The sequence below is a fragment of the Myxocyprinus asiaticus genome, chromosome 34 (genome assembly GCF_019703515.2).
Source record: "Myxocyprinus asiaticus isolate MX2 ecotype Aquarium Trade chromosome 34, UBuf_Myxa_2, whole genome shotgun sequence".
Taxonomy (NCBI): Eukaryota; Metazoa; Chordata; class Actinopteri; order Cypriniformes; family Catostomidae; genus Myxocyprinus; species Myxocyprinus asiaticus.
The window spans coordinates 38,193,951-38,214,339 of NC_059377.1; the positions used below are offsets into that span (position 1 = coordinate 38,193,951).

General features: G+C 36.2%; 1 protein-coding gene across 1 annotated transcript in view; it reads left to right on the forward strand.

Annotated features, from left to right (window-relative positions):
- The window catches only part of LOC127424880 (syntaxin-1B), a 69,859-nt gene extending 52,282 nt beyond the window's left edge, over positions 1 to 17,577 (forward strand). Inside the window, exons 4-10 of the mRNA XM_051670397.1 lie at positions 1,481 to 1,555; positions 3,329 to 3,402; positions 6,336 to 6,444; positions 6,604 to 6,677; positions 7,353 to 7,490; positions 9,641 to 9,751; positions 11,555 to 17,577. Coding sequence (XP_051526357.1) covers positions 1,481 to 1,555; positions 3,329 to 3,402; positions 6,336 to 6,444; positions 6,604 to 6,677; positions 7,353 to 7,490; positions 9,641 to 9,751; positions 11,555 to 11,635 — 662 coding nt within the window. The 3' untranslated portion in view covers positions 11,636 to 17,577. The remainder of the gene's footprint in view (positions 1 to 1,480; positions 1,556 to 3,328; positions 3,403 to 6,335; positions 6,445 to 6,603; positions 6,678 to 7,352; positions 7,491 to 9,640; positions 9,752 to 11,554) is intronic.
- The last annotated feature ends 2,812 nt before the right edge of the window (positions 17,578 to 20,389 follow it).

Below are 20,389 nucleotides of genomic sequence, written 5' to 3' on the forward strand. Positions count from 1 at the left end.
AAGTGATCAGTTTGAGTCAGAATACTGATGACCAGGCATAGACGTGTTGAAGTGTGGGGCTCGTATAATTACTAAATCCTCAACTCTTATCATCTTAAATCATTTTCTGTGGTGGTATGTGTTTCCAAATGTTGTATGCAGTTTAGGGAATTAAATATGCATGACAAAAAAGGTTCAGAGAGTTAGTAGGGCAGAGTGAGTTCATTTGTTTTTTCACAGATCTTATGATCATTATGAGCTAGATCATGTAATCGTTTGACTGCTACTGCCCATGTTTAGAGCTTATCTGTAAGTACATGTATTATATAACTTTAAGTCCACAAAATTGAAATTGGAGTGGCTTTTAGTACGTGTCATCAATATGCTAGTTTACTCTAAAAAACTGATGAAAGTATCTTTTAATAGATATACGCATTTAAAATGTAGTCTTTCTTTTCGGAGAAAACGAACAAAAAACATTGATGACATCATCATGCACTCACGGGCATATCCACATTTTTGTCTAATGCAATGCTGTCTAGATTGAGGACTAGCGATAGCAAGTAGCAAATCATGGTTTTCAGCTGTGAAGTGAACTGAAAGTTATTCGCTAATTTTGATGCCTTTTCCCTATAAAAAAGGGTCGAGCCATCTAATATTTTATATCCTTCAGCAACTTCCTGTTTCAATAGGAAATACATCTAAAACATGTTCGTTTAGTGATTTTGACAAAACTTGAGAATAATATTTCACCCAATCGTCATTTGTAAGTGCATTATTCTATTATACTTATTAATAAATGCATGATTGCTCCCTGGTGATATAGCGATGTTGGCATTAATACTCGTAGAGGAAGAAATGTCATGGTCATCAAACTTTCATGGCTGGAGAGATGAGAGAAAGTAGCAAGGGATTGAATTAGTCAGAGGGAAAGGGAGTGTGTAGGTGGGGAGTTGAAAAGGCTGAGCTGGTGTCCAAGGAGTGAATGGCACTGCGGTAACTATCAATCAACATATGACTGCAGCCTGCATTCTCAGTCTGTACACACTTCCACCATTTACCGGAGAAGACTCATTTTTCTATTTTAAAGAATGAGAACATAGCCTGTGATATTTTCAAAGGTTAAAGTATTAAAAAATGTTAATGATCCACTGTACATTCACATCTGATCACTATCTATCTATCTCTCTATCTATCTGCTTGACATATGAAACATTTTCAAACTATAGGTTGTCATCTGACTGGCTCCATAACCCCTCAGATGTCTATAAAACACTTGTTTTAGACTCATTTAAAATGACACCAGTAGGTTTATGAGGAAGTTGATTTAGCACACGTTTAATTATATAAAGTAATGCATATATGGTGACAGTGTGTTGTCACCTGATTTTGTACTCAATATATAATGTAACTAGTGCTCTTTACTGTAATATTAAAAACTTAAGATCATATGTATTTACAAGACTTTTCTTTTGTATTCCCTTGTATTTTTGTTCGACAGAAACCAAGCAGGAGTTGGAGGACCTCACAGCTGACATTAAGAAGACAGCGAATAAAGTGCGCTCTAAATTAAAAGGTATAAAACCAGCAATTTTAACACTTTTATAACAGTGTATGCTTATTTCAGAAAAACAGCCACAATAGTGAATATTTATGTGCATTTGAGCAGTTATAGATTCAATATTGTAAAACATTTAAGGTCAAAGTGTGTAATTTCTGCGGCAACAATCGAAATGCATATAGAACGTCTGTTTTCTATTAGGTTTGCAATTGGTGGGCAGTGTTGGGTGTAATCTAATTGCAAAGTAATTCATTGCACATAGTACATCTGTTTGCATTTCTGTTACAGCTGAAAGGTGTGCGCCCCCTTTGAATTCATTGAGCAGAAAAACAAATGCTTTTCTGTGAAAAGTGTTTTAGAAAGTACTGTAAGAGTACTTGTAATGTGATTAATAAAGTAATCAGTGAAGTCAGTAATCTGATTACAATTTTAAAGTAGTAATTAGTATTTTGTATTGAATTACTTTTCTGTAGTAACTTACCTAACACTGTGGGTCAGTCAAACAGATCGTCCCGCCCCAAGCGCACAGCATTGGTTGAGTCAGTATTGCAATTTTAGGCTGGTTGGAATGCTCAAACAAACAACATTTTGATAGCACCACAGAGACCCAGTGCTTATACTTTTCGGGGATATCAACCTACGCATGGCTTACTTACAGTTGTCTCTGCATATTAAGCTGAGGTAGGAGAAAGTATTGTAACATCGTAAAAATTACACACTTCACCTTTAAGATCTAATAATGTTGCACTCCACGCACACAGTGAAAATGTCACCTTGTTACATCTCACAGATATGAGAGGGTAAATGTTCTTTAAATTATATTTTACTCTTTTAATTCAATGTGAGAGAAAGTGTAAATGAAGTTAAGTCATCTAAAGCTCCTAAAACGTTCCTCACGTAGGCAGTGCTAATTTAGACATGATCTTTGATTCATAAAGCAGCTATGCAAGGGAGGCAAAGTGAGCTATGCAATAGAAAATTCTCAACAAGTAGGGGGTGTGACTAATCTCTTTTGAAGTGTTCTCCTTCTAGTCACCCTGGAAACAACATAACGTTCAAAGTTGCACCCCACCCCAACAACAAGATCAAAATTGTATTAACCAATACATTGACAGTATGAGTAAATTAAAAATTTGTTCTATTACATAAACTGGCAGCATGGAGTGGTTCAGCAGATAAATCGTATCAGCATTACAAGCTCATAGATCATATTATCATTCATCAGGGCGGGCCAAGTAGCTGAATATTAGGGGGGTGTATCGATTAGTCGATACTTAGTTGTGTGTATTAAATTACTTTTGTTGCGCTTCATCTATCTGGCGACAAAAGCAGGAAAATTCCTATGTCCACAGACTGCGATTTGGTGTATTTGCGAGTCATTCGTTTTTTTAATGGTGCACACTGCTCCATCACAAGTGAATAAGGTGTGAATCCCTATTGTCTCCTCAAGTGGACAGTGAGATCTATTGTTTTTCTGAGATTAATAGACTTGTTATTACAACTAGGACAATTTTGTCTGACACCTTATGTGTATGCATCATTCTAACAGCTCAGTCGACCAATTGCTTTTGTGTCATCAGTGAATTTGATCATGTGGTAGTTGCTTTGCAACCTTAGTAACTGCTGAAACCTGGTAACCATGCTTTGACAGCTGCTATATGATATGCCAATCTTTAGAGTGTGTTGAGTAGGTAATAATTCCTATGCTTACAGTATATTCATAAACTTAGATTTGGCGTAGGAACACTGAAGATAATTTGCTAAAACAGTTTTTTCCCTGTGTTTCAGCAATCGAACAAAGTATCGAGCAGGAGGAGGGGTTGAACAGATCGTCTGCAGATTTGCGAATCCGCAAGACGCAGGTATGTGAAAATTTTAATGTGAATCTAACAGGGTCAGAATTTTGGGGGGCTCAGGGCATAAATGCCAGCAAAAATGACAAAAATGCCCTTAAAATGTAAAATGTGCACTGAAAAAAATCAGTGCAATCAGATCACATGAAAATTTGTACATATTTTACAAGTTGGCTATTTCGTATGATTTCGTACGAGTTCGTTCGTATAAAATCGTACAGTTTCATCACGTGCAAATGCCTGGATGTCTAATGCGGAAGTAAGCGCAAGTTCCACGTATGAGGCGTTAAGGACATACTTATTAATATTTTGCCCTTACCCAAACCCCTTATTTAAATCTAACCAATCAGTAGAGTGTGCAAACATGATAGGAAGCTGTTGTGTGTGACAGAAGCAAGTAACTGTCGCGTATTAGATGGAAACGATGTCCAGCGACATCATTGGTTGTAGTGCAGTCGTACGATATGATAGGAATTAGCCAAATTTACATTTTATGCATTTGGCAGACGCTTTTATCCAAAGCGACTTACAGTGTACTTATTACAGGGACAATCCCCCTGGAGCAACCTGGAGTTAAGTGCCTTGCTCAAGGACACAATGGTGGTGGCTGTGGGGATCACACCAGCAACCTTCTGATTACCAGTTATGTGCTTTAGCCCGCTATGCCATCACCACTCCACAATTTAGAAAAGTCGTGATTAAAGATTTTGCCGCGAGAGTGTGTTGTGGAAAAAAAAAACCTAGGAAACAATTTCCACGCAGAAATAGCTAGTAAATTTTACAGACCGTATTTTTCAAGTAAAGGCTACACACAATTCATGGTGGCTTTAAGTAGAAATTCTAAAAGCAAAGTTTACTTTGCAATACTCTGTTTCATGTTCATTATAATGATGGGTCGTTCATGAACAGTTCGTTTGTTACGTGAAAACCGCATAGGCGCTGTACAGGAAACAGAAATGATTAGTTCACCTGGTCCGAGTCATTCGTTCTTTTGTCACGTGACAGCCGTATACACTATGCATTGCTCACACAGGAAACAGAAATGATTAGTTCACCTCTCGAGTCTTCTTGTCCAAGTCGTTCATTCTTTTGTCACATGACAGCCATATACGATAGCGTATACGGCTGTCACGTGACAAAAGAACGAACGACTTGGACAAGAAGATTCCAGAGGTGAACTAATCTTTCTGTTTCTCATAATTTGTCCTTGGCTGCATTACCATTTTTTCCTTATTGGTACTATAATCAAAGTTTGCGTAAGAAGACGTGTTGGGGGGGGATTTGGCTATTGAAAATGTAACGTTTTGATTTAATTCTGCTCAAATGAACGAAATGACTTGAATAAAGATTTGTTCATTTTGCTGAACGAGACTCAAAGATCCAAGTCAGTAAAATGATCCGATCTTCCCATCACTAGTTCATTTTACTAACTATTTGTTTGTACATTTTACTTAAACAATGTAGCACTCAATTAAGCCATGTTTTTAAAAGCATATTAGCGTTCCAATGCTTATATATCGTACTTAGTCATGTACCACATGACACACGAAAGCCTTCCACAGGGCAGCTTAATGCATGCTATGTAGTCTATTAGACAACATCACCTTGCTTTAATGGCAATAGAAACACGATACAGGGCTAATCACGCAGACCTGAACACTTGGTGCGCAAAATACGATGATGGTAACAGTCAAAAATAAAAATAAAAAAAAATCACTGTGGGGGCAAAAAATCCCCTCGTAAGGGATTTCTCTGTTAGAGTTCGTAATATGTTATTATAGTCCTATACACATTATGGCATAAAAGGAAAAGAGGTAATACGTTCTCAAACTTGAGAGTTTATATTAATGAATCTAATAAATTAAGGTATTTGACATAAACGGATGAGACACAGATTGTTTTAAATGGTTAAAAATGGTTAAAGGTAAAAAAAAAGAAATGCTTAAAAAAATTAAGGGAAATATTGTCCCTTAATGTAAAATGTTATTTCTGACGCTGTAATTAAAAGTAATATTCCTAGCTACTTCACAATGCATTGATAAAATTATTGTGACTTCACACAACAATCAGTGTGTAACAGGTGAAAAGAAAGCCTCAAATGTACAAAGTAACACTTTCAAAGCCTAAGAAATGTGAAAATATATTGCATCTTTATTATATATTGTGCAACTTACGAGCGTTCCATCTGGAAAGCATCACAATATAATTAACATCTGCTAAACATCTTAAAAAGATCAGATTTGCAAACATTGTAAATCACAAATGTCTCAAAAACATCCACTGAATGTCTTATTGACATCTGAGAGGAAACGTCTTAAGAGATGTATTGCAGATGAGCAAACAATGTAAAAAAAATACATCTTCCAGATGCAAACACACACGTCAAATAGACGTCTGGGTGATGTATGTGTGGCATCAGGGGTGTTTTCAGTTGCTTTGCTTAGTTCTCTACTTTTGAAATTAGGGAAAAATAATATCTATTCAAAACGTTATTCACTTGGGAATAATCATATAGGATGTGGTCAAGGAATATTCATGACTTTGAAAGTTTTATAAAAGTCATCATGTTGTGATTCTCTAAAATGAAATAAAAAAATAAATAAAAATTAATTAAAAACTCTGACCTTCGGGATATTCAGTATGTTCTTTGAAAGGCAGAGACAATCACACTTCCTGTGACCTCTGCCCTCCCACTGAGCAGAGCTGTGAAACACCCTCCTTAGTGCCATCTGCTGTTTAGAACGAGAACAAGCATGATAGCCTCTCAAACTGCAGTAAAACAGGACCCTATTTTCACTGCGATCACACTTAGCCCACAATATTATCCTGAGCTGCGTACTGTTCGCGAGAACACTCACATCCCGATCTGCTAAATGGACCCCCCCCCCATAAAAAACAGCAACATTTTCACATTCCTAATCCCCTCTACCATATTCCCACAGCATTCCACGCTGTCACGCAAGTTTGTGGAAGTCATGACGGAGTACAACACCACGCAGTCCAAATATAGGGATCGCTGCAAGGATCGCATTCAGAGACAACTGGAAATTAGTGAGTTTCACAAGCACGAACACACCCACACGCACAAATACAGGCTAAAAAGTATCCTCCACATTACTGGAAAGTATGTTTAAGACCTTTTAAACACATTATTAAAATACCCCAGTATGCGACATAATGATACCATATACTTCTAATACCTTTAATTAGCTGGCAGAACAACTACCAATGAGGAACTGGAAGACATGTTGGAGAGTGGGAAGCTTGCCATCTTCACTGATGATGTAAGTTAAATAGTTGACAAAAACATTTTCAAATTTAAAGGAATAGTAAACTCAAAAATGAAAATTTTGGGCTCATGTTGTTCTAACCCTGTATTATTTTCTTTCTTCCATGAAGCACAAAAGGAGATGTTAGGCAGAATGTCAGAGCGTCTGTTGTCCATACAAGGAAAGTGAATATTAATCCATACTGCCAAGCTCCAAAAAGGACAGAAAAGCATAATAAAATGTATCATAAATGTAGTCCATATGACTTATGTGCAATATTCCAAGTCTTCAGATAGCTTTGTGTGAGGAACAGTCACTTTCCACTTTCATTTTATGGAAAAAGAGCATCTCATTTTGTGTTTCACCGAAAAACAAAATAATGTGAGGTAGGAACGACTTGAAAGTGAATTAATAATGAAAATATAAAAATATTTAGGTGAACTATTCCTTTAATTATACTATGACTTTGACCTTTGTATATTTTCATGGAATCGTAATCAGCAAATTTCATGATTTGGTGTCTGTTTTTACTGTAATTGCAACAGAATTATATTCTGTACGGTTAAAAAAATGGTCTTCTAGCAGTGAACCATCCTTGCTTGTTGTGCAAATGCCTGTTTAATAGCAGTTACTTGTAAAACACAGAATTGAATTGCTGTTGACCTGTTTCTCAAATTCTCTGTTGAACAGATCAAAATGGACTCCCAGATGACCAAGCAGGCTCTAAACGAGATTGAAACCCGGCACACTGAGATCATTAAACTGGAGAACAGCATCCGTGAGCTGCACGACATGTTCGTGGACATGGCCATGCTGGTGGAGAGCCAGGTAAAACTAAAAAAGTCAAATACAGCGATTTCCAAATGTCATTTTTTGCACCTATGAAGGGCACTGCGGAAAGGGCTATTCGTAAGGTCTTTTAAAACACAAGTAAGCAATGGAAACCTTTTACAAAGGTCCCTTCCACCAGGCTGTTAGCAAAGGATCGTCACTTTAAGAAAGTAATTTTGCCTTTTGTGATCATGTTTTCATTGCTGGCTATTCCACGCCAAAACCTGAGGCAGTTTAATTAAAGTTAATGTTAAGCTTAATTAAAGGAATGTTCCGGGTTCAATGCAAGTTAAGCTGAATCGATAGAATTTGTGGCATAATGTCACATTTCTGTGTAAACCCTCCAAAAATTGGCCATGTTCACTTCCATTGTAAGTGCCTCACTGGAACCTCGATTTTTGCTTTTTTTAAAGAAAAGGAGGAACGAGTCAAAATTGATTTTAGTGGTAATCAACATTATACCACAAATGCTGTTGATTGAGCTTAACTTGTACTGAACCCAGAACATTCCTTTAAAGTTAAGCTCTATCAACAGCATCTGTGGCCTACTGTCGATTACCTCAGAAAATAAATTGCCTACTCACTTTCTGGCAACAATAAAACATGCAGCTTTGAAATATGTATTTTTTTGTATTGAGCCAAGAGGTCAGCATGTGACTTTTCGATCTTCTATTGGTCACACGTCCTCTCGTCATATGGATTCGCAGTTCAGAGTTCAACAAACTTGAACTTTCCTCTGCAGAGTATTGCAAAATTTCTTCGCATGAGCTTGCGCTTCCAGTCACCATCGTTCAGAAACATTTGAATGGGAGTGAACAGAGCGAGAAGTGTAGTGTGACCGGCCTTTTAAAATGTAAGACTTTGGGGCAAGCTTGCAACCGTTGGTAAGTTATTATGACAAGTTTTTATAGACCACAACAGATTGGTTCTGGAAGTAAAAATCCCATTTATTGTTTCCATGGTAGAGTTGATTATTAACGATAACCTATAAACCTTTAAAGATAGATCTGCCGTGAGCTCCGAGGATGTTGATCAATGGTATATGCTTCAGTTCAGTTTTTTAAAAATTGTGTTTAATAGCAGAATCCTTGGTGAAGTACTACACTACCCATGAGCCTGAGGGGGAAAATCCAACAATCACAGAATCACCACTTATAAACTGCGGCAAAAGAGCTCTGCAGCGACCGCCCACTCCCATGACGTGCTGTGAATTACGCAATCGAGTCGTTCACCCTACACTCTCAAATCACATATATATTTGTATATCTTAATATTTTACACTCAACAGTTTTATATTCTTCCAAAGTTTATAATTTGATTACATAATTCATGGGATTCATGGGACTCATTTGTCTTTTTGTTTAATTTTCAAATACTTTTTGGCCTCAAGTCAAAGTTTGTAACGTTGTGATTCACCTCGGAAAACTCTTTTACTTTATGAAATCCCTATGAAAAAAATGAATGGGAAACATACTTCCAGAACCAAGATGGCTGAAGAAGTGGGCGGGCAATGTTGCGACTTATTGCCACAACAATCTTAACAGCTAAAAACACAAATTTTGCAGCTATATCATCAGGGTAACATTCCCATTTAAAATAAGTTATCAGTGACGTCTTCGTATAGGGTGTACCAATAAGACTGCCATGCCTTGAACCCTTTAGATTCAGTCTATAGGGGACAGTGATGCTTACAGGATCTTTGTAAGCAAGGCCATTGGAAATTGTTTACGTGACATTATGAATGGCATTATGTTAAGTTACAAGGACAGTTCCCCTGGTGCAACCTGGGGTTAAATGCCTTGCTCAAGGGTGATCCTTGAGCACAATAGAATATGGTTGGTTCGAACCTGCAACTTTTTGGTTATCAAGAGTAGTAACTCTTAGGGTACATCAAGCACAAAGATTGAAAGGGATGAGTGGGCCCAGATGAAATCTGTAGACTTTTGCACATTTTCTGCATTGATTTTGAGGGGAAATGTGGTACCACGGTAAACATGGTAAAACGTGTTAAACAGCTGAGAGTACTACACTATTATTTGCGAGTTTAAGGCATAATCAGATTAGCCTAAATATTTAATTAACTAATTAAATATAATTATGTTCTTTCAACATTTTTTTTTTCATGTACCTGTGTTTGTCATTTTCAGGGAGAGATGATTGACAGAATTGAATATAACGTGGAACACTCTGTGGACTATGTAGAGAGAGCAGTTTCTGACACCAAGAAGGCTGTCAAATACCAGAGTCAGGCACGCAAGGTAAGACATGAAAATTGCTGTTCCTCTCAGCTGTTACACCTGACGTCTTTATATGCCCTTTATGTACAATGATTCATGCTTTCAGTACTTAGAGGATATACAAGAGCTCAGTCATAAGCTGTCATATACCAAGTTTAACAAAAACAAGAGGAGCATTTTGAAATTATTCCTAAACACGGTTTAACTTTGAGTTAAACCAGTGGTTCTCAACTGGTGGGTTGCAACCCAAAACTGAGCCACAGGTCTGTTCTGAAAGGGTAGTAGACAGCTAGGAAAAACAATGCTTAATGCGAATAATGAAAAGCAACCAAACATATAATTGTGCATTTAAGATTGCGCAATAATAGGGAGGAGAAAACGCTTCCCATATCTTTTGTTGTTGGCGTCAAAAGTCTATGCTTCCAATCAAACCCTATGCTATTATGGCACTAATTCACTAAATCTTTTGGTAGAGCCTAGCCAAAATTAGCAGATGCATTATGTGCCCACATCCAATGCACGGCAAAAAAATAAAAAATAATATACACATATACTGTATATATACAGTATATATATATATATATATATATTATATATTATATATCGAATAATGCAAAGGAAGCAAGTTCATATTCATTTTTAAACATATTCTTGTTCATATTCTTGTTTTCTTTGCATTATTCGAGGTCTGAAAACACTGCATCTTTTTTGTTATTTTGACCAGTTGTCATTTTCTGCAAATAAATGCTCTAAATGAATAGTAAATCCAGAGAAACTGATAATTTTGCAGTGGTCTCTTAATTTATTCCATAGCTGTATATATATATATATATATATATATATATATATATATATATATATATATATATATATCACTGTATATACAGGTTACCAATTTGGTTCTGTGTTGGGTAGCCACTTGATGGAAGCAAAACCAATTGAGAACCAGACATAAACCATGCCAAGAAAAACTAGATTTTGTAGTTGGCTCTCAAAAGTTCTTCAACAGATGTTCTCTGCACCCAGCAAACATTTGCTGGTGAGCTCCCAGAACCCCTAGGACAGTTTTGTTGCTTTTTGCAAATGGCCATTGCAGAGATGGTCCCACCTACTTCTATGCTTTCCATTTGACTTGAGTCAAACTGCAGATCTAGTGTGGTTGCCCTTTAGTGAACCACTGGGTAAACATTATGACAAAATCAGTGCCAGATAATTCATCCATTGCTTATTCCATTAAGGACATTGGCCCACCATTTTCTTGTACCTAACAGCTTGTTTTGCTAATTGTTACAGCAATCTACTGTACCTTTTTCCTTTCATAAACCAAATATCGCAATACACAGATCCAGGAAGTCAGTTATTAGAATGAACCTGATTGTTTAATTGGAATTTGAAACAACATGAATGTTGGATACATTACAGCTTACTGATTGCCACCCAAATCTGCATGTTTCCTTTTACGCAGTTTTATGTCTGCGTGCATGACCAAGCGGCATGACCAATCAACAGCTTTTTAATAGTATCAACAGTCATTTCAAATTAATGTTAATTCTGTTTGGCTTTTTATTATAGAGCTCAAGTTGATACTTATATTTAAGAGAACCGAGAACCTCATTAAATCTCCTGGGCCATGAAAGAGAAACCTCTGATCAATAACATTTTCATCTGAAAAATGATCTTTGATTTAATAGCCATATAGCCCAGAACCTATAACTGAGTAGCTAGATGAACAAAACAAGACTATTGTTCTGTTAGCTTGTTGTTTACAAATCTTTTCTTTCTGTCTGTCTGTCTGTCTGTCATTCTTTCTTTCTCCCTCTGCAGAAGAAAATTATGATCATCATTTGCTGTGTAATTTTGGGAGTGGTTTTGGCATCCACTATCGGAGGAACCCTGGGCTTCTAATCGACATGAAGACAGATTAACACTTGGAAAGCTGAGTGTTTTATCCACTTAACACATGAGATAAGGAAACTGTCTAAAAACGTAGATTGGGTAGGGTTAAAAAAATCGAATATTCAAAACAAACAAAAAACAAATAACAAAGGAGATGTTACGTACTAGCTGATTTAAATATATACAAAAGTGGGTACAAATAAACATAATATTTACAAACTGTACATGTAAATGTATTGAACATAAAAGCAGCACATGGGTTACTACCTGTAAAGGAATAAAAATCAACTTTTGTTATTATTATTATTTATTTATTTTATTATAATTTGTTTTGCTTTCATTTTTGGGGGGGCTTCCAAGACAGTGCCAGCAACTGCTAAATTTCTTTACGTTCAGGCATAACTTGGTGTTTGGCAAACCATAATAGCATTAAGAATACTTACAGTACCTAGATAGTTATAGATTGTAGAACCAGTCAGATTTCAATGGCCTAAAGTGGTTGCTTACATTCAAATGAAATCTCTCATTATTACGTTGTTAGCCGATTTATTACAGATCGTTAACATCCAGTGACATTGGAGTGCTACAGTGTAACAGCACTATTAACCTCATAGTCGTAATAATTTTTTGTGGGCAACCATAAACAAGCAGAGAAAAAAGAACACTAAGAAGCACATAAATTAATTACTGACGCCAACAAGATTGTACATAAAGATGATTATTTATTTTTTGTTGTGGCCCTGCCATTATCGTCATTTACTGTACTTTAGATAGTAGGCAGTGAAGGACCTGACGTTTCTCACTTTAAATGTCGCCACACTTTTACGCATTTAAAAAGTTACAATGGGAGGGATAGCATGACATTGTGCAAACTGTTAAACTATGCAGTTTTGATTGTGTTTTGCCCGTTTTTTTTTTTTAATGAAATTGCGCTAGAGGAACTAATAGTGAGGGAAGAATTAAGAATGAGACAGTTCAGAGACAACATTTATTTGTCTACACTGTTCTCACGATTTCTTATTTAAAATAAGGGTTAGGGTTAGGGGAAATTTCAATACTTGAAGCAATGCCTAGCCTAAACATTACATTTTGGAAGGTGGTTAGTTCTGCTGAAATAATCTTCTTAGTTTACAGCTCAACATTTGATTTTACATTTTTCATTTGCTTTGTTTCATAAATTGCATATTTATTTATATTTACTTCAATATAAACGAAAGGCTTGAACAGGACAGTTTTGGGTATAAGAGATTGACTGCATCTGAGATCTTGCTTGATGTTTTTCACCTTGGTGCTAGTTCATGGAGAAAGGCTCATAAAATGATACATTTTGAAATTAGGGACAAGATAGATACTCTAAGGTCCCTTTATTTAATACTACATATATGAAACACTAGACTGGGGCAGTACAGACCCTGATGAGCAATCTGACTAAATATTTTTCAGTGGGCACTTGTGCATTCTTCAGTTCAGTTGAAGAAACGTGTGTATAGTAGGGTTTATCTATGGTTATGTTCAACAAGAACTGATCAAAAACACGTATTATACAGTGACTAAATATGGAGACAAATTTTATATTACATAAAACAAATTCAAACTCAAATTTAGCTCTGAACGCCCATCCTAGCAGATCCGTTAAAGGGAGACAACATCTTGTATGGGATATAACACTAGCTTAGAATAAGAAGCTTAGATTTTGCCATGCTTTTGGCCAAAGATTTTGTTGAAATACAAATCAAACAGCTGTATTATTCAATAGATTTTTTTCTTATGATTTTGTTGGACAGAAAGTGCCAGCTGAGTTAATTATGTACTGCTTTGATTGAAATTCAAGGGCTAAAAATTCTAAACCAAATTTTAGCTCTGTTTTTTGTTTCCATTTACACAAGTTCAGAATCCCTTTTCGCTTGATTCAGATTAGTCTCAGACTTTGCGAGATTATACACTTAGCCCTTGTCCTCATTCTCATTCCGTTAAAAAACATGTACAACTGTACCAACTCTGAAAGTGCACTCCTTTTTTTAAAAACAGAATCTATTAAATTTATTTCCCACGTACTGCTTAGCACAGAATATATAACAGGAGCCCCCCCGCCCCACCACCCCTTTACCTACCCAAAGCAAAGTAGTAGGAAACAAGAATTAATTGGGGATAAATACTGTACACTTTCTACAAAGCCTGAGGCAGAGGGCCGGGACTATTTTGCTTTAATCATTCCAGTAACGTCCAGCATGTTTTCTTTGAAACTTCTGTGTATTTAGTGTCAAATCACTTACATGTATGGTAAAATGAGGTAAATATGTATGTCGGTGTTGTTTTTAGTAGAAGATATTGCTGGAAGGCCCTTATTTGTTAACGCATGCAACTTTCGCTTTGTTAGTTTGCATGGCTCTCGATCATGTGTGCACTTTACAATCAAAGAAAACAATGTCTTATGCCGCCATATTTTTTGGGTTGTACTGTTCTTTGTTTCGTTTTAATGTTTGTTTTTTATTTATGACTATTTATTACTGATCACTAGGGGTTGGCTGGAAGGGGGGGGATTGAATTTATTTAATAGTTCTGCTGCCTATTTTATCATTACCCTAACAATGCTGGAGTTTTACTGTAGTCCCCATGAATATGTTCCCGGTGGATGTGTACATGAATACAAAATCTCTGTTTGTTGCCAGGTGTTTTGTTCCTTACAACGTCCATGGTGTAAAACTTTGTATCCCCCCCCCCACCCCCAGAAACACTCTGGGTAAAACCATTTTTTGCGCATCTTCTTCATTTCCCGATGTTTTCCCATCTTGATTGTTGTGCTTAACTGGTGATGACATGTGAATTATTTTGTAAAGATACTATTCTTTATCGTGAGTCGTGTGCTGCAGTGTCGAATTGTGCAACTCAAAGGCCATGTGTGCGTGCCCTGTCCCTTCCGCAACTTTCCTTTTTTACGTATATGTTGCTGTATATGTGAGCATGAGCATTTGTGTGTGTGTGTGTGGTTGTGTGTGTATGTGCTCGTTTGCTGTTGGAGCCCTTGGTCGCACCGGATCACCGTGTCCGGCGCAAGGGCTTTCTCTGGTCCGCAGGTCTATGGTATGCAGCTATAGCGTTCCAGTTTTGTGCCGACTTCATTCAAATGTTAAGAAAAGTAATAAAACTAAAAAGCCAAAGCGTTATGCGAGTACAGAGCACAATGTTACAGTCAATTGTATTGTATAGTCCTTCCCGCCCATAAATCTTGTAAACAATCTTGCGTATACATTATTATGTTTTCAGATCCACTGCATTCTCATTATAAAGGTTTTGAGTTTGTTCTTTTTTATCCGTTTTGAAGAATATATGTGTAATGTATACTACACAAGCTTGTTCGTTTTAAAGCACTTTCTCAAAAATCAGCTACGTACAAAACTAATATCTCCCAACAATGTTCCAATTTTGTGTGTATGTTGCCCCTCCCCTCCCCTCCCACACCCCCAAATGATGCTGTTTATATTGCCATATACACTTGTTGAACTCACTTGCATTGCTTCCTCTGTGCTGGCAATACATTAGACGTAGACATTAGGTCAGCTCTGGTAAAAAATTAAATGAAATAAAAATTGTATAATAACATGGGCACAGATCTGGATGAAAGTTTTCTCAGTTGTCTTATTTTCATTTTTTCATCGTCACACGAACACTGATATGACCAGACAGCACTGGCATAACACAGCACATTGAGAAGGCATTTTGTAAATGAGTGATAATTACAAACTAATTATATATAAGAGAAAAACTATGTATCTTTTAGAGCTTAACTGCATTATAGTCTTTTTGGGTGGGGTTGTTGAGTGCCGCAATATTACGGGTAAAGAAAAATCCCTTACACGCTGCAAGCGAGCGAAGTGACGCGACAAAAGCTAGAACATTTCAGTTATAATCAACAAAGATGTCTACTCTGCAAGTATGCGACTTAACAGCTCCGTTGATTATGACGAGAACGATCTAGTTCACTCGCTCGCGTGACGCAACCAATTTTTACTTGGCAAAATATCGCACCCGACAGACAGCTCTCAAAGACATTTACGTTATGACAAACAAATTTCTTCTTCTTCGTCCACAGCTAATGAAAATGATCAACCTGCGATAGTGATTTTCTCAACAGCCCCAGCCACAATCCTCCTTAATTTCATGCCCTTTTGTGTCATTCCTTTGATGTATAGTCCCATTGAACTTTATACCAGTATTCTTGTTTTAGTGTTAGATTTAGGATGAGGAAACGGTTGGTAGAGATGGTGCTCAAACTGTGATTTCAGCAAAATGATCATCAGCATGGTCATTACAAAGGATGACCTGTAATGATGTGATGAATATATTATTAAAATAAGCAAGGGAAGACACCGTAAACATTGGCTGATTGGATAAGGATGACATAATTGAATTATAACGTTATCAAATAATATAACTACGATGATTTAAAGAATCCCGAGAAGTTGTGTTATATTAGTAGTAATATTGAATGCTCGCGATTTTGTCAATCTGAACTGAATCTTTGTCTTGTAATTATTGTAAATATTTCAAAGAGGGAAAAAATGACTTGCATGTCCATGTATAAAACTACTAAAATAGTTCCTGTCAAAGTTGTGAGGTTGATTGATTTTTTCTTTGCCATGGTCAGCTCTTTACTATTGACCGCTCGCTCATCTTAAAGCAACATCTTTCGTTTTTGATGATGTCAAGGATGCTCTATTACGGAGAAAAGTGGAAAAACGCTTTACCATCAGATTCAATACAAAATAATGTGTTAACTCAGTGAGCCGTTAACGGTTCAACTCTGAGCAAAAGTGCTTCCTTCCATGTACGCCATTGATAGGTCTACAGGTCAAATGCACACGTCGCCATCCGTAGCTTCCAGGCTCCTTGACCGCTTTTTTTTTTCTTGCCTTTAATGCCATTGCAGAGGTCAACCACATTAGTATTGTGAAATGTATATCAATTTATGTACACTGGGCCTTGTTCATCGTTCAGAAATCTATTCGTACGTAAACGTAAGAATGGTTTTACATCTGGAAATTCGCTCGTGTTTTCTGACTAAGGCCCATTGCGTGGTGTATTTTAGGACACTTTTGCAATTGGTTTTGGTTAGTGTTGTCGATACCTGTTAGAAAAACCTTGAGTGCATCGATAGTAGCATGACAAACTCGTAAGCTTTGATGTAGTTAAGCATCTTATCTTTGGCAGGAGATGATTAAACGAGCTCTGGTCGTATACAAAGAATGTCGTTCGGTCTTGAACTACTTGGAACATGAAGATAGAATAAGACAGCAATGAAAAATGCTCAATAAATCAAGCAGAACAACACTCATCTGTGCAATACAAAGAAAAGGGCTTTCTCACACATGCATACGAAAGCACTTGATGGACGCTGACTTGTGGGAAACTGCAGCCACTTACCGTGGTTCCAACCGTTGCTTTATGTGTCGCCAAACGTCTTCTTGCCCCACTAGGATCTAAGTTGAAAGTGCAATCAGGGCAGAATCCACAATGCGATGGGCACCAAGGATGGGAAGGAAGGAAAAAATCTAATCGATTTCTGCAACTTTGACTGAAATTGCAACCTCTGTCTTTTATTTTCTGTGTGTGTATGTGTGTACTGTATTGTAAAAAAAAGGAAAAAGATACAAACAAACAACCTAACTGTCCCTCTCTCCCCTCTCTCTTGTAATACTGTTTGCTGTTCTGTTTGGTTAGTGTGGCGTACCAGTATTCCTCTCCTCTCCTTAACCCTTTGCTATCTTCCACCCTTCTCTCACGATCTCTCTACCCCCTTTTCTCCATGGATCTTTAAGATGAGAACTCTATGCAGATGCTGTCTTTTATAAGTGTGTCAAAATTTTACGTTGAAATGAAAAAAGAAAAACCCCAACAAACAGATATTATGAACTGAAACAAAAAATAAAGAAAAACGATTGTCCAGTGTACAACTGCTGTAGTCATCTTCTCTACTTTTTCTCCTTTCACATTTCAATCTACTGAAATGCTCAAAACATAGATTAATGGGGGTTAGGGGGTGTAAATAAAACTAAAGAAAAACGAATGTATTTTAATTTTAGTTTTTCCATGTATATTATTTTTGTACTCTTATTAAATTGGAGTCAAATCCTATAGTTGGCTATAAAACTGTTTTCATGTATTGGGTTGGTAGACAAAAGCTCTATATGGACAGGACTAGTTTTCTGTGAGAAGGTCAGGAAACTTGGTTTTGCAGGCTCACTTTGTGTTCAGTTCCTCATCTGTGTTTTTCCTCGCACAACCTTTGTTAAAAAAAAAAATTTTAAAATTGAGAAATTTGTGAGAATTATTTTTTAAAGAAAACTAAATAAATAAGAAGAGTCCCAGAAATTGTGCAATGTTCGGTCGTCGCATCAGGTATGATTTTCTCATTAAGTACTTCCCTTAAAGGAATATTCCGGGTTCATAATACATTTTTGTGGTAATCAACATTATGCCCCAAATACTGCCTATTGAGCTTAACTTGTATTGAACCTGGAATATTCCTTTAATTATATACTTAATGTTTTTATTATACAATTAATCCCATATAGACATCTTTTATCATTCAGTTGTTTTTATGATGCACGCATCCACAGCACGACTTTCTGTAATGCCCACATCCAGATAATAAACTCCCACCTTAGTAAGAACTACAGAGATCCAAACCTTGTTCAAATCAGTACATGAAATGACAGAGGTCATTTGTTAATAATTGCAACTCGAATGTTGTTTAGGAAAATTAATCCTGTCCAAATAGTGCTAAAGATGTTTCTTTTACTATAATAGTCTGGACACACTTTCAATTAACTATTATAAGCCATATTCACCTCCAGACCCTTGTGTGCAAAGCAGATAAAGTTATTCAGAAAGATAATGGGGTTTTGGTCAATTACAGTTATTGATTGCTCCAGTAGATGCCTTGGGACTTGTGCAAAGATTATCATTACTCTAAATTAATTAATTTAGTCCTTCCAGTTAAAACTTGCCAAACTTGGCAGGTATGAAGGGCAGGTTTTCCAGTTGCTAAGCAACAGGCTGTAAATTGTCTTTAAAAATAATTCAGCCACTGTACACTGCTATACACTAATATTTTTTTCCTGAGTTTGAGATATTCCTCTGAAGAATGCATTTTTTTTTATTTTTAAACAGACCATGCAATATGCATGCACATAACACCCTGAATGATGAATGTATTTGCAAAGTATATAAGAACTGTATTATAACTATATTTAATTTATTGGTGTTAATCAAGTTGCATAAAGCCAGGGCTGAGCTTGCAACATGAGTTAGAAGCCCAAATCCTTAACCATTACACTTAAAGGGAAAATCATCTGAATCATCTGAAACATGGACTTCACAGCTTCAAAACAGGTTTAAGTTGTAAATAAAATCATATGCATTGGAAAATGGAGAATCCCAAGGACACAGAAATGTCTCACCTAGAATTGCATTGTGAAGATGAAATTCTTCATTGTCTTTCTCTCAAACAACTAGACACCTTTCATTCATTTGATTTCAAAGAAACGAAGTTTCTTTGAAATCAAATGAATGAAAGGGGTCTTAAAGGAATATTCCGGGTTCAATACAAGTAGATCACTCAACAGCATTAAAAATCTGGGTTACAATGAGGCACTTACAATGGAAGTGAATGGGTGCCAATCCAAAAACGTTAAAATACTCACTGTTTCAAAAGTATAGCCACAAGACATAAACAATATGCTTATAAACATGATTTTAGTGTGATAAAATCACTTACAAACCTTTTCTGTGTAAAGTTATAGCCAATTTTACAACTTTGTTGCCATGACGATCTCAACAAACCCTAAAACCACTGTAAAAATGGTGAGTTTTAACAGAAGAATTCATGTAAGTGCTTTTATAAAATAATAAGATTCACATTTCTGCCTTTAAAACCCTACAAAAATTGGCCCCTATTTACTTACATTGTAAGTGCCTCACTATAACCTCGATTTATGATTTATTTATTTTTTTTAAAGAAAAGGAGGGATGGGTCGAAATTATTTTTTGTGGTAATTAGCATTATGCCACAAATGCTGTCGATTGAGCTTAACTGGTATTGAACCCGGAATATTCCTTTAACTAAATATGTCATATGTGGTTTCAGAGCATTAGTCAAATGGACAAGGTGAATACTTCCCAAAGTATCTTTCACCCTCTAGTGGACACTACAAGACCTCCAATGAACTCATAGCCAATTCTGCTGTCTTCACCTATGAATCACAGTCATTTTAAAGCACACATCTTGAACTCTCACACCAACATTTCTTAGTAGCCAAAAAGCATCATGGAGCAGGAAAAGGTTTGTAAACTTATTTGTGAAATATCTGAAGATCTGATTGAAAAGTTCATATGATATGAATCTGAAATTCACTATATTGAGCAAACGGGCCTAATAAGTTTAAATGAGTGATAATAAAAAATAAATAAAAAAAAAAAGTATGTAAAAGAAGAATTTTCCATTTTTCACTGCGGTTATAAAAAGTTGAATATGCTTGTGCTGTCTTCGTTTGTTGCTTTTGTAAACAAATAATGCACACTAAGAAATTAAGCAATATTCAGTACAAGTTAAGCTCAATCAACAGCATTTGTGGCACAATGTTATTTCCACAAAAATGCATTTCAACTTGTCCTGTCTTTTCTTAAAAAAAAAAAAAATACAAAAAATAAAAAATAAAAAAAGCAAACATCGAGGTTACTGTGAGGCACTTACAATAGAAGTGA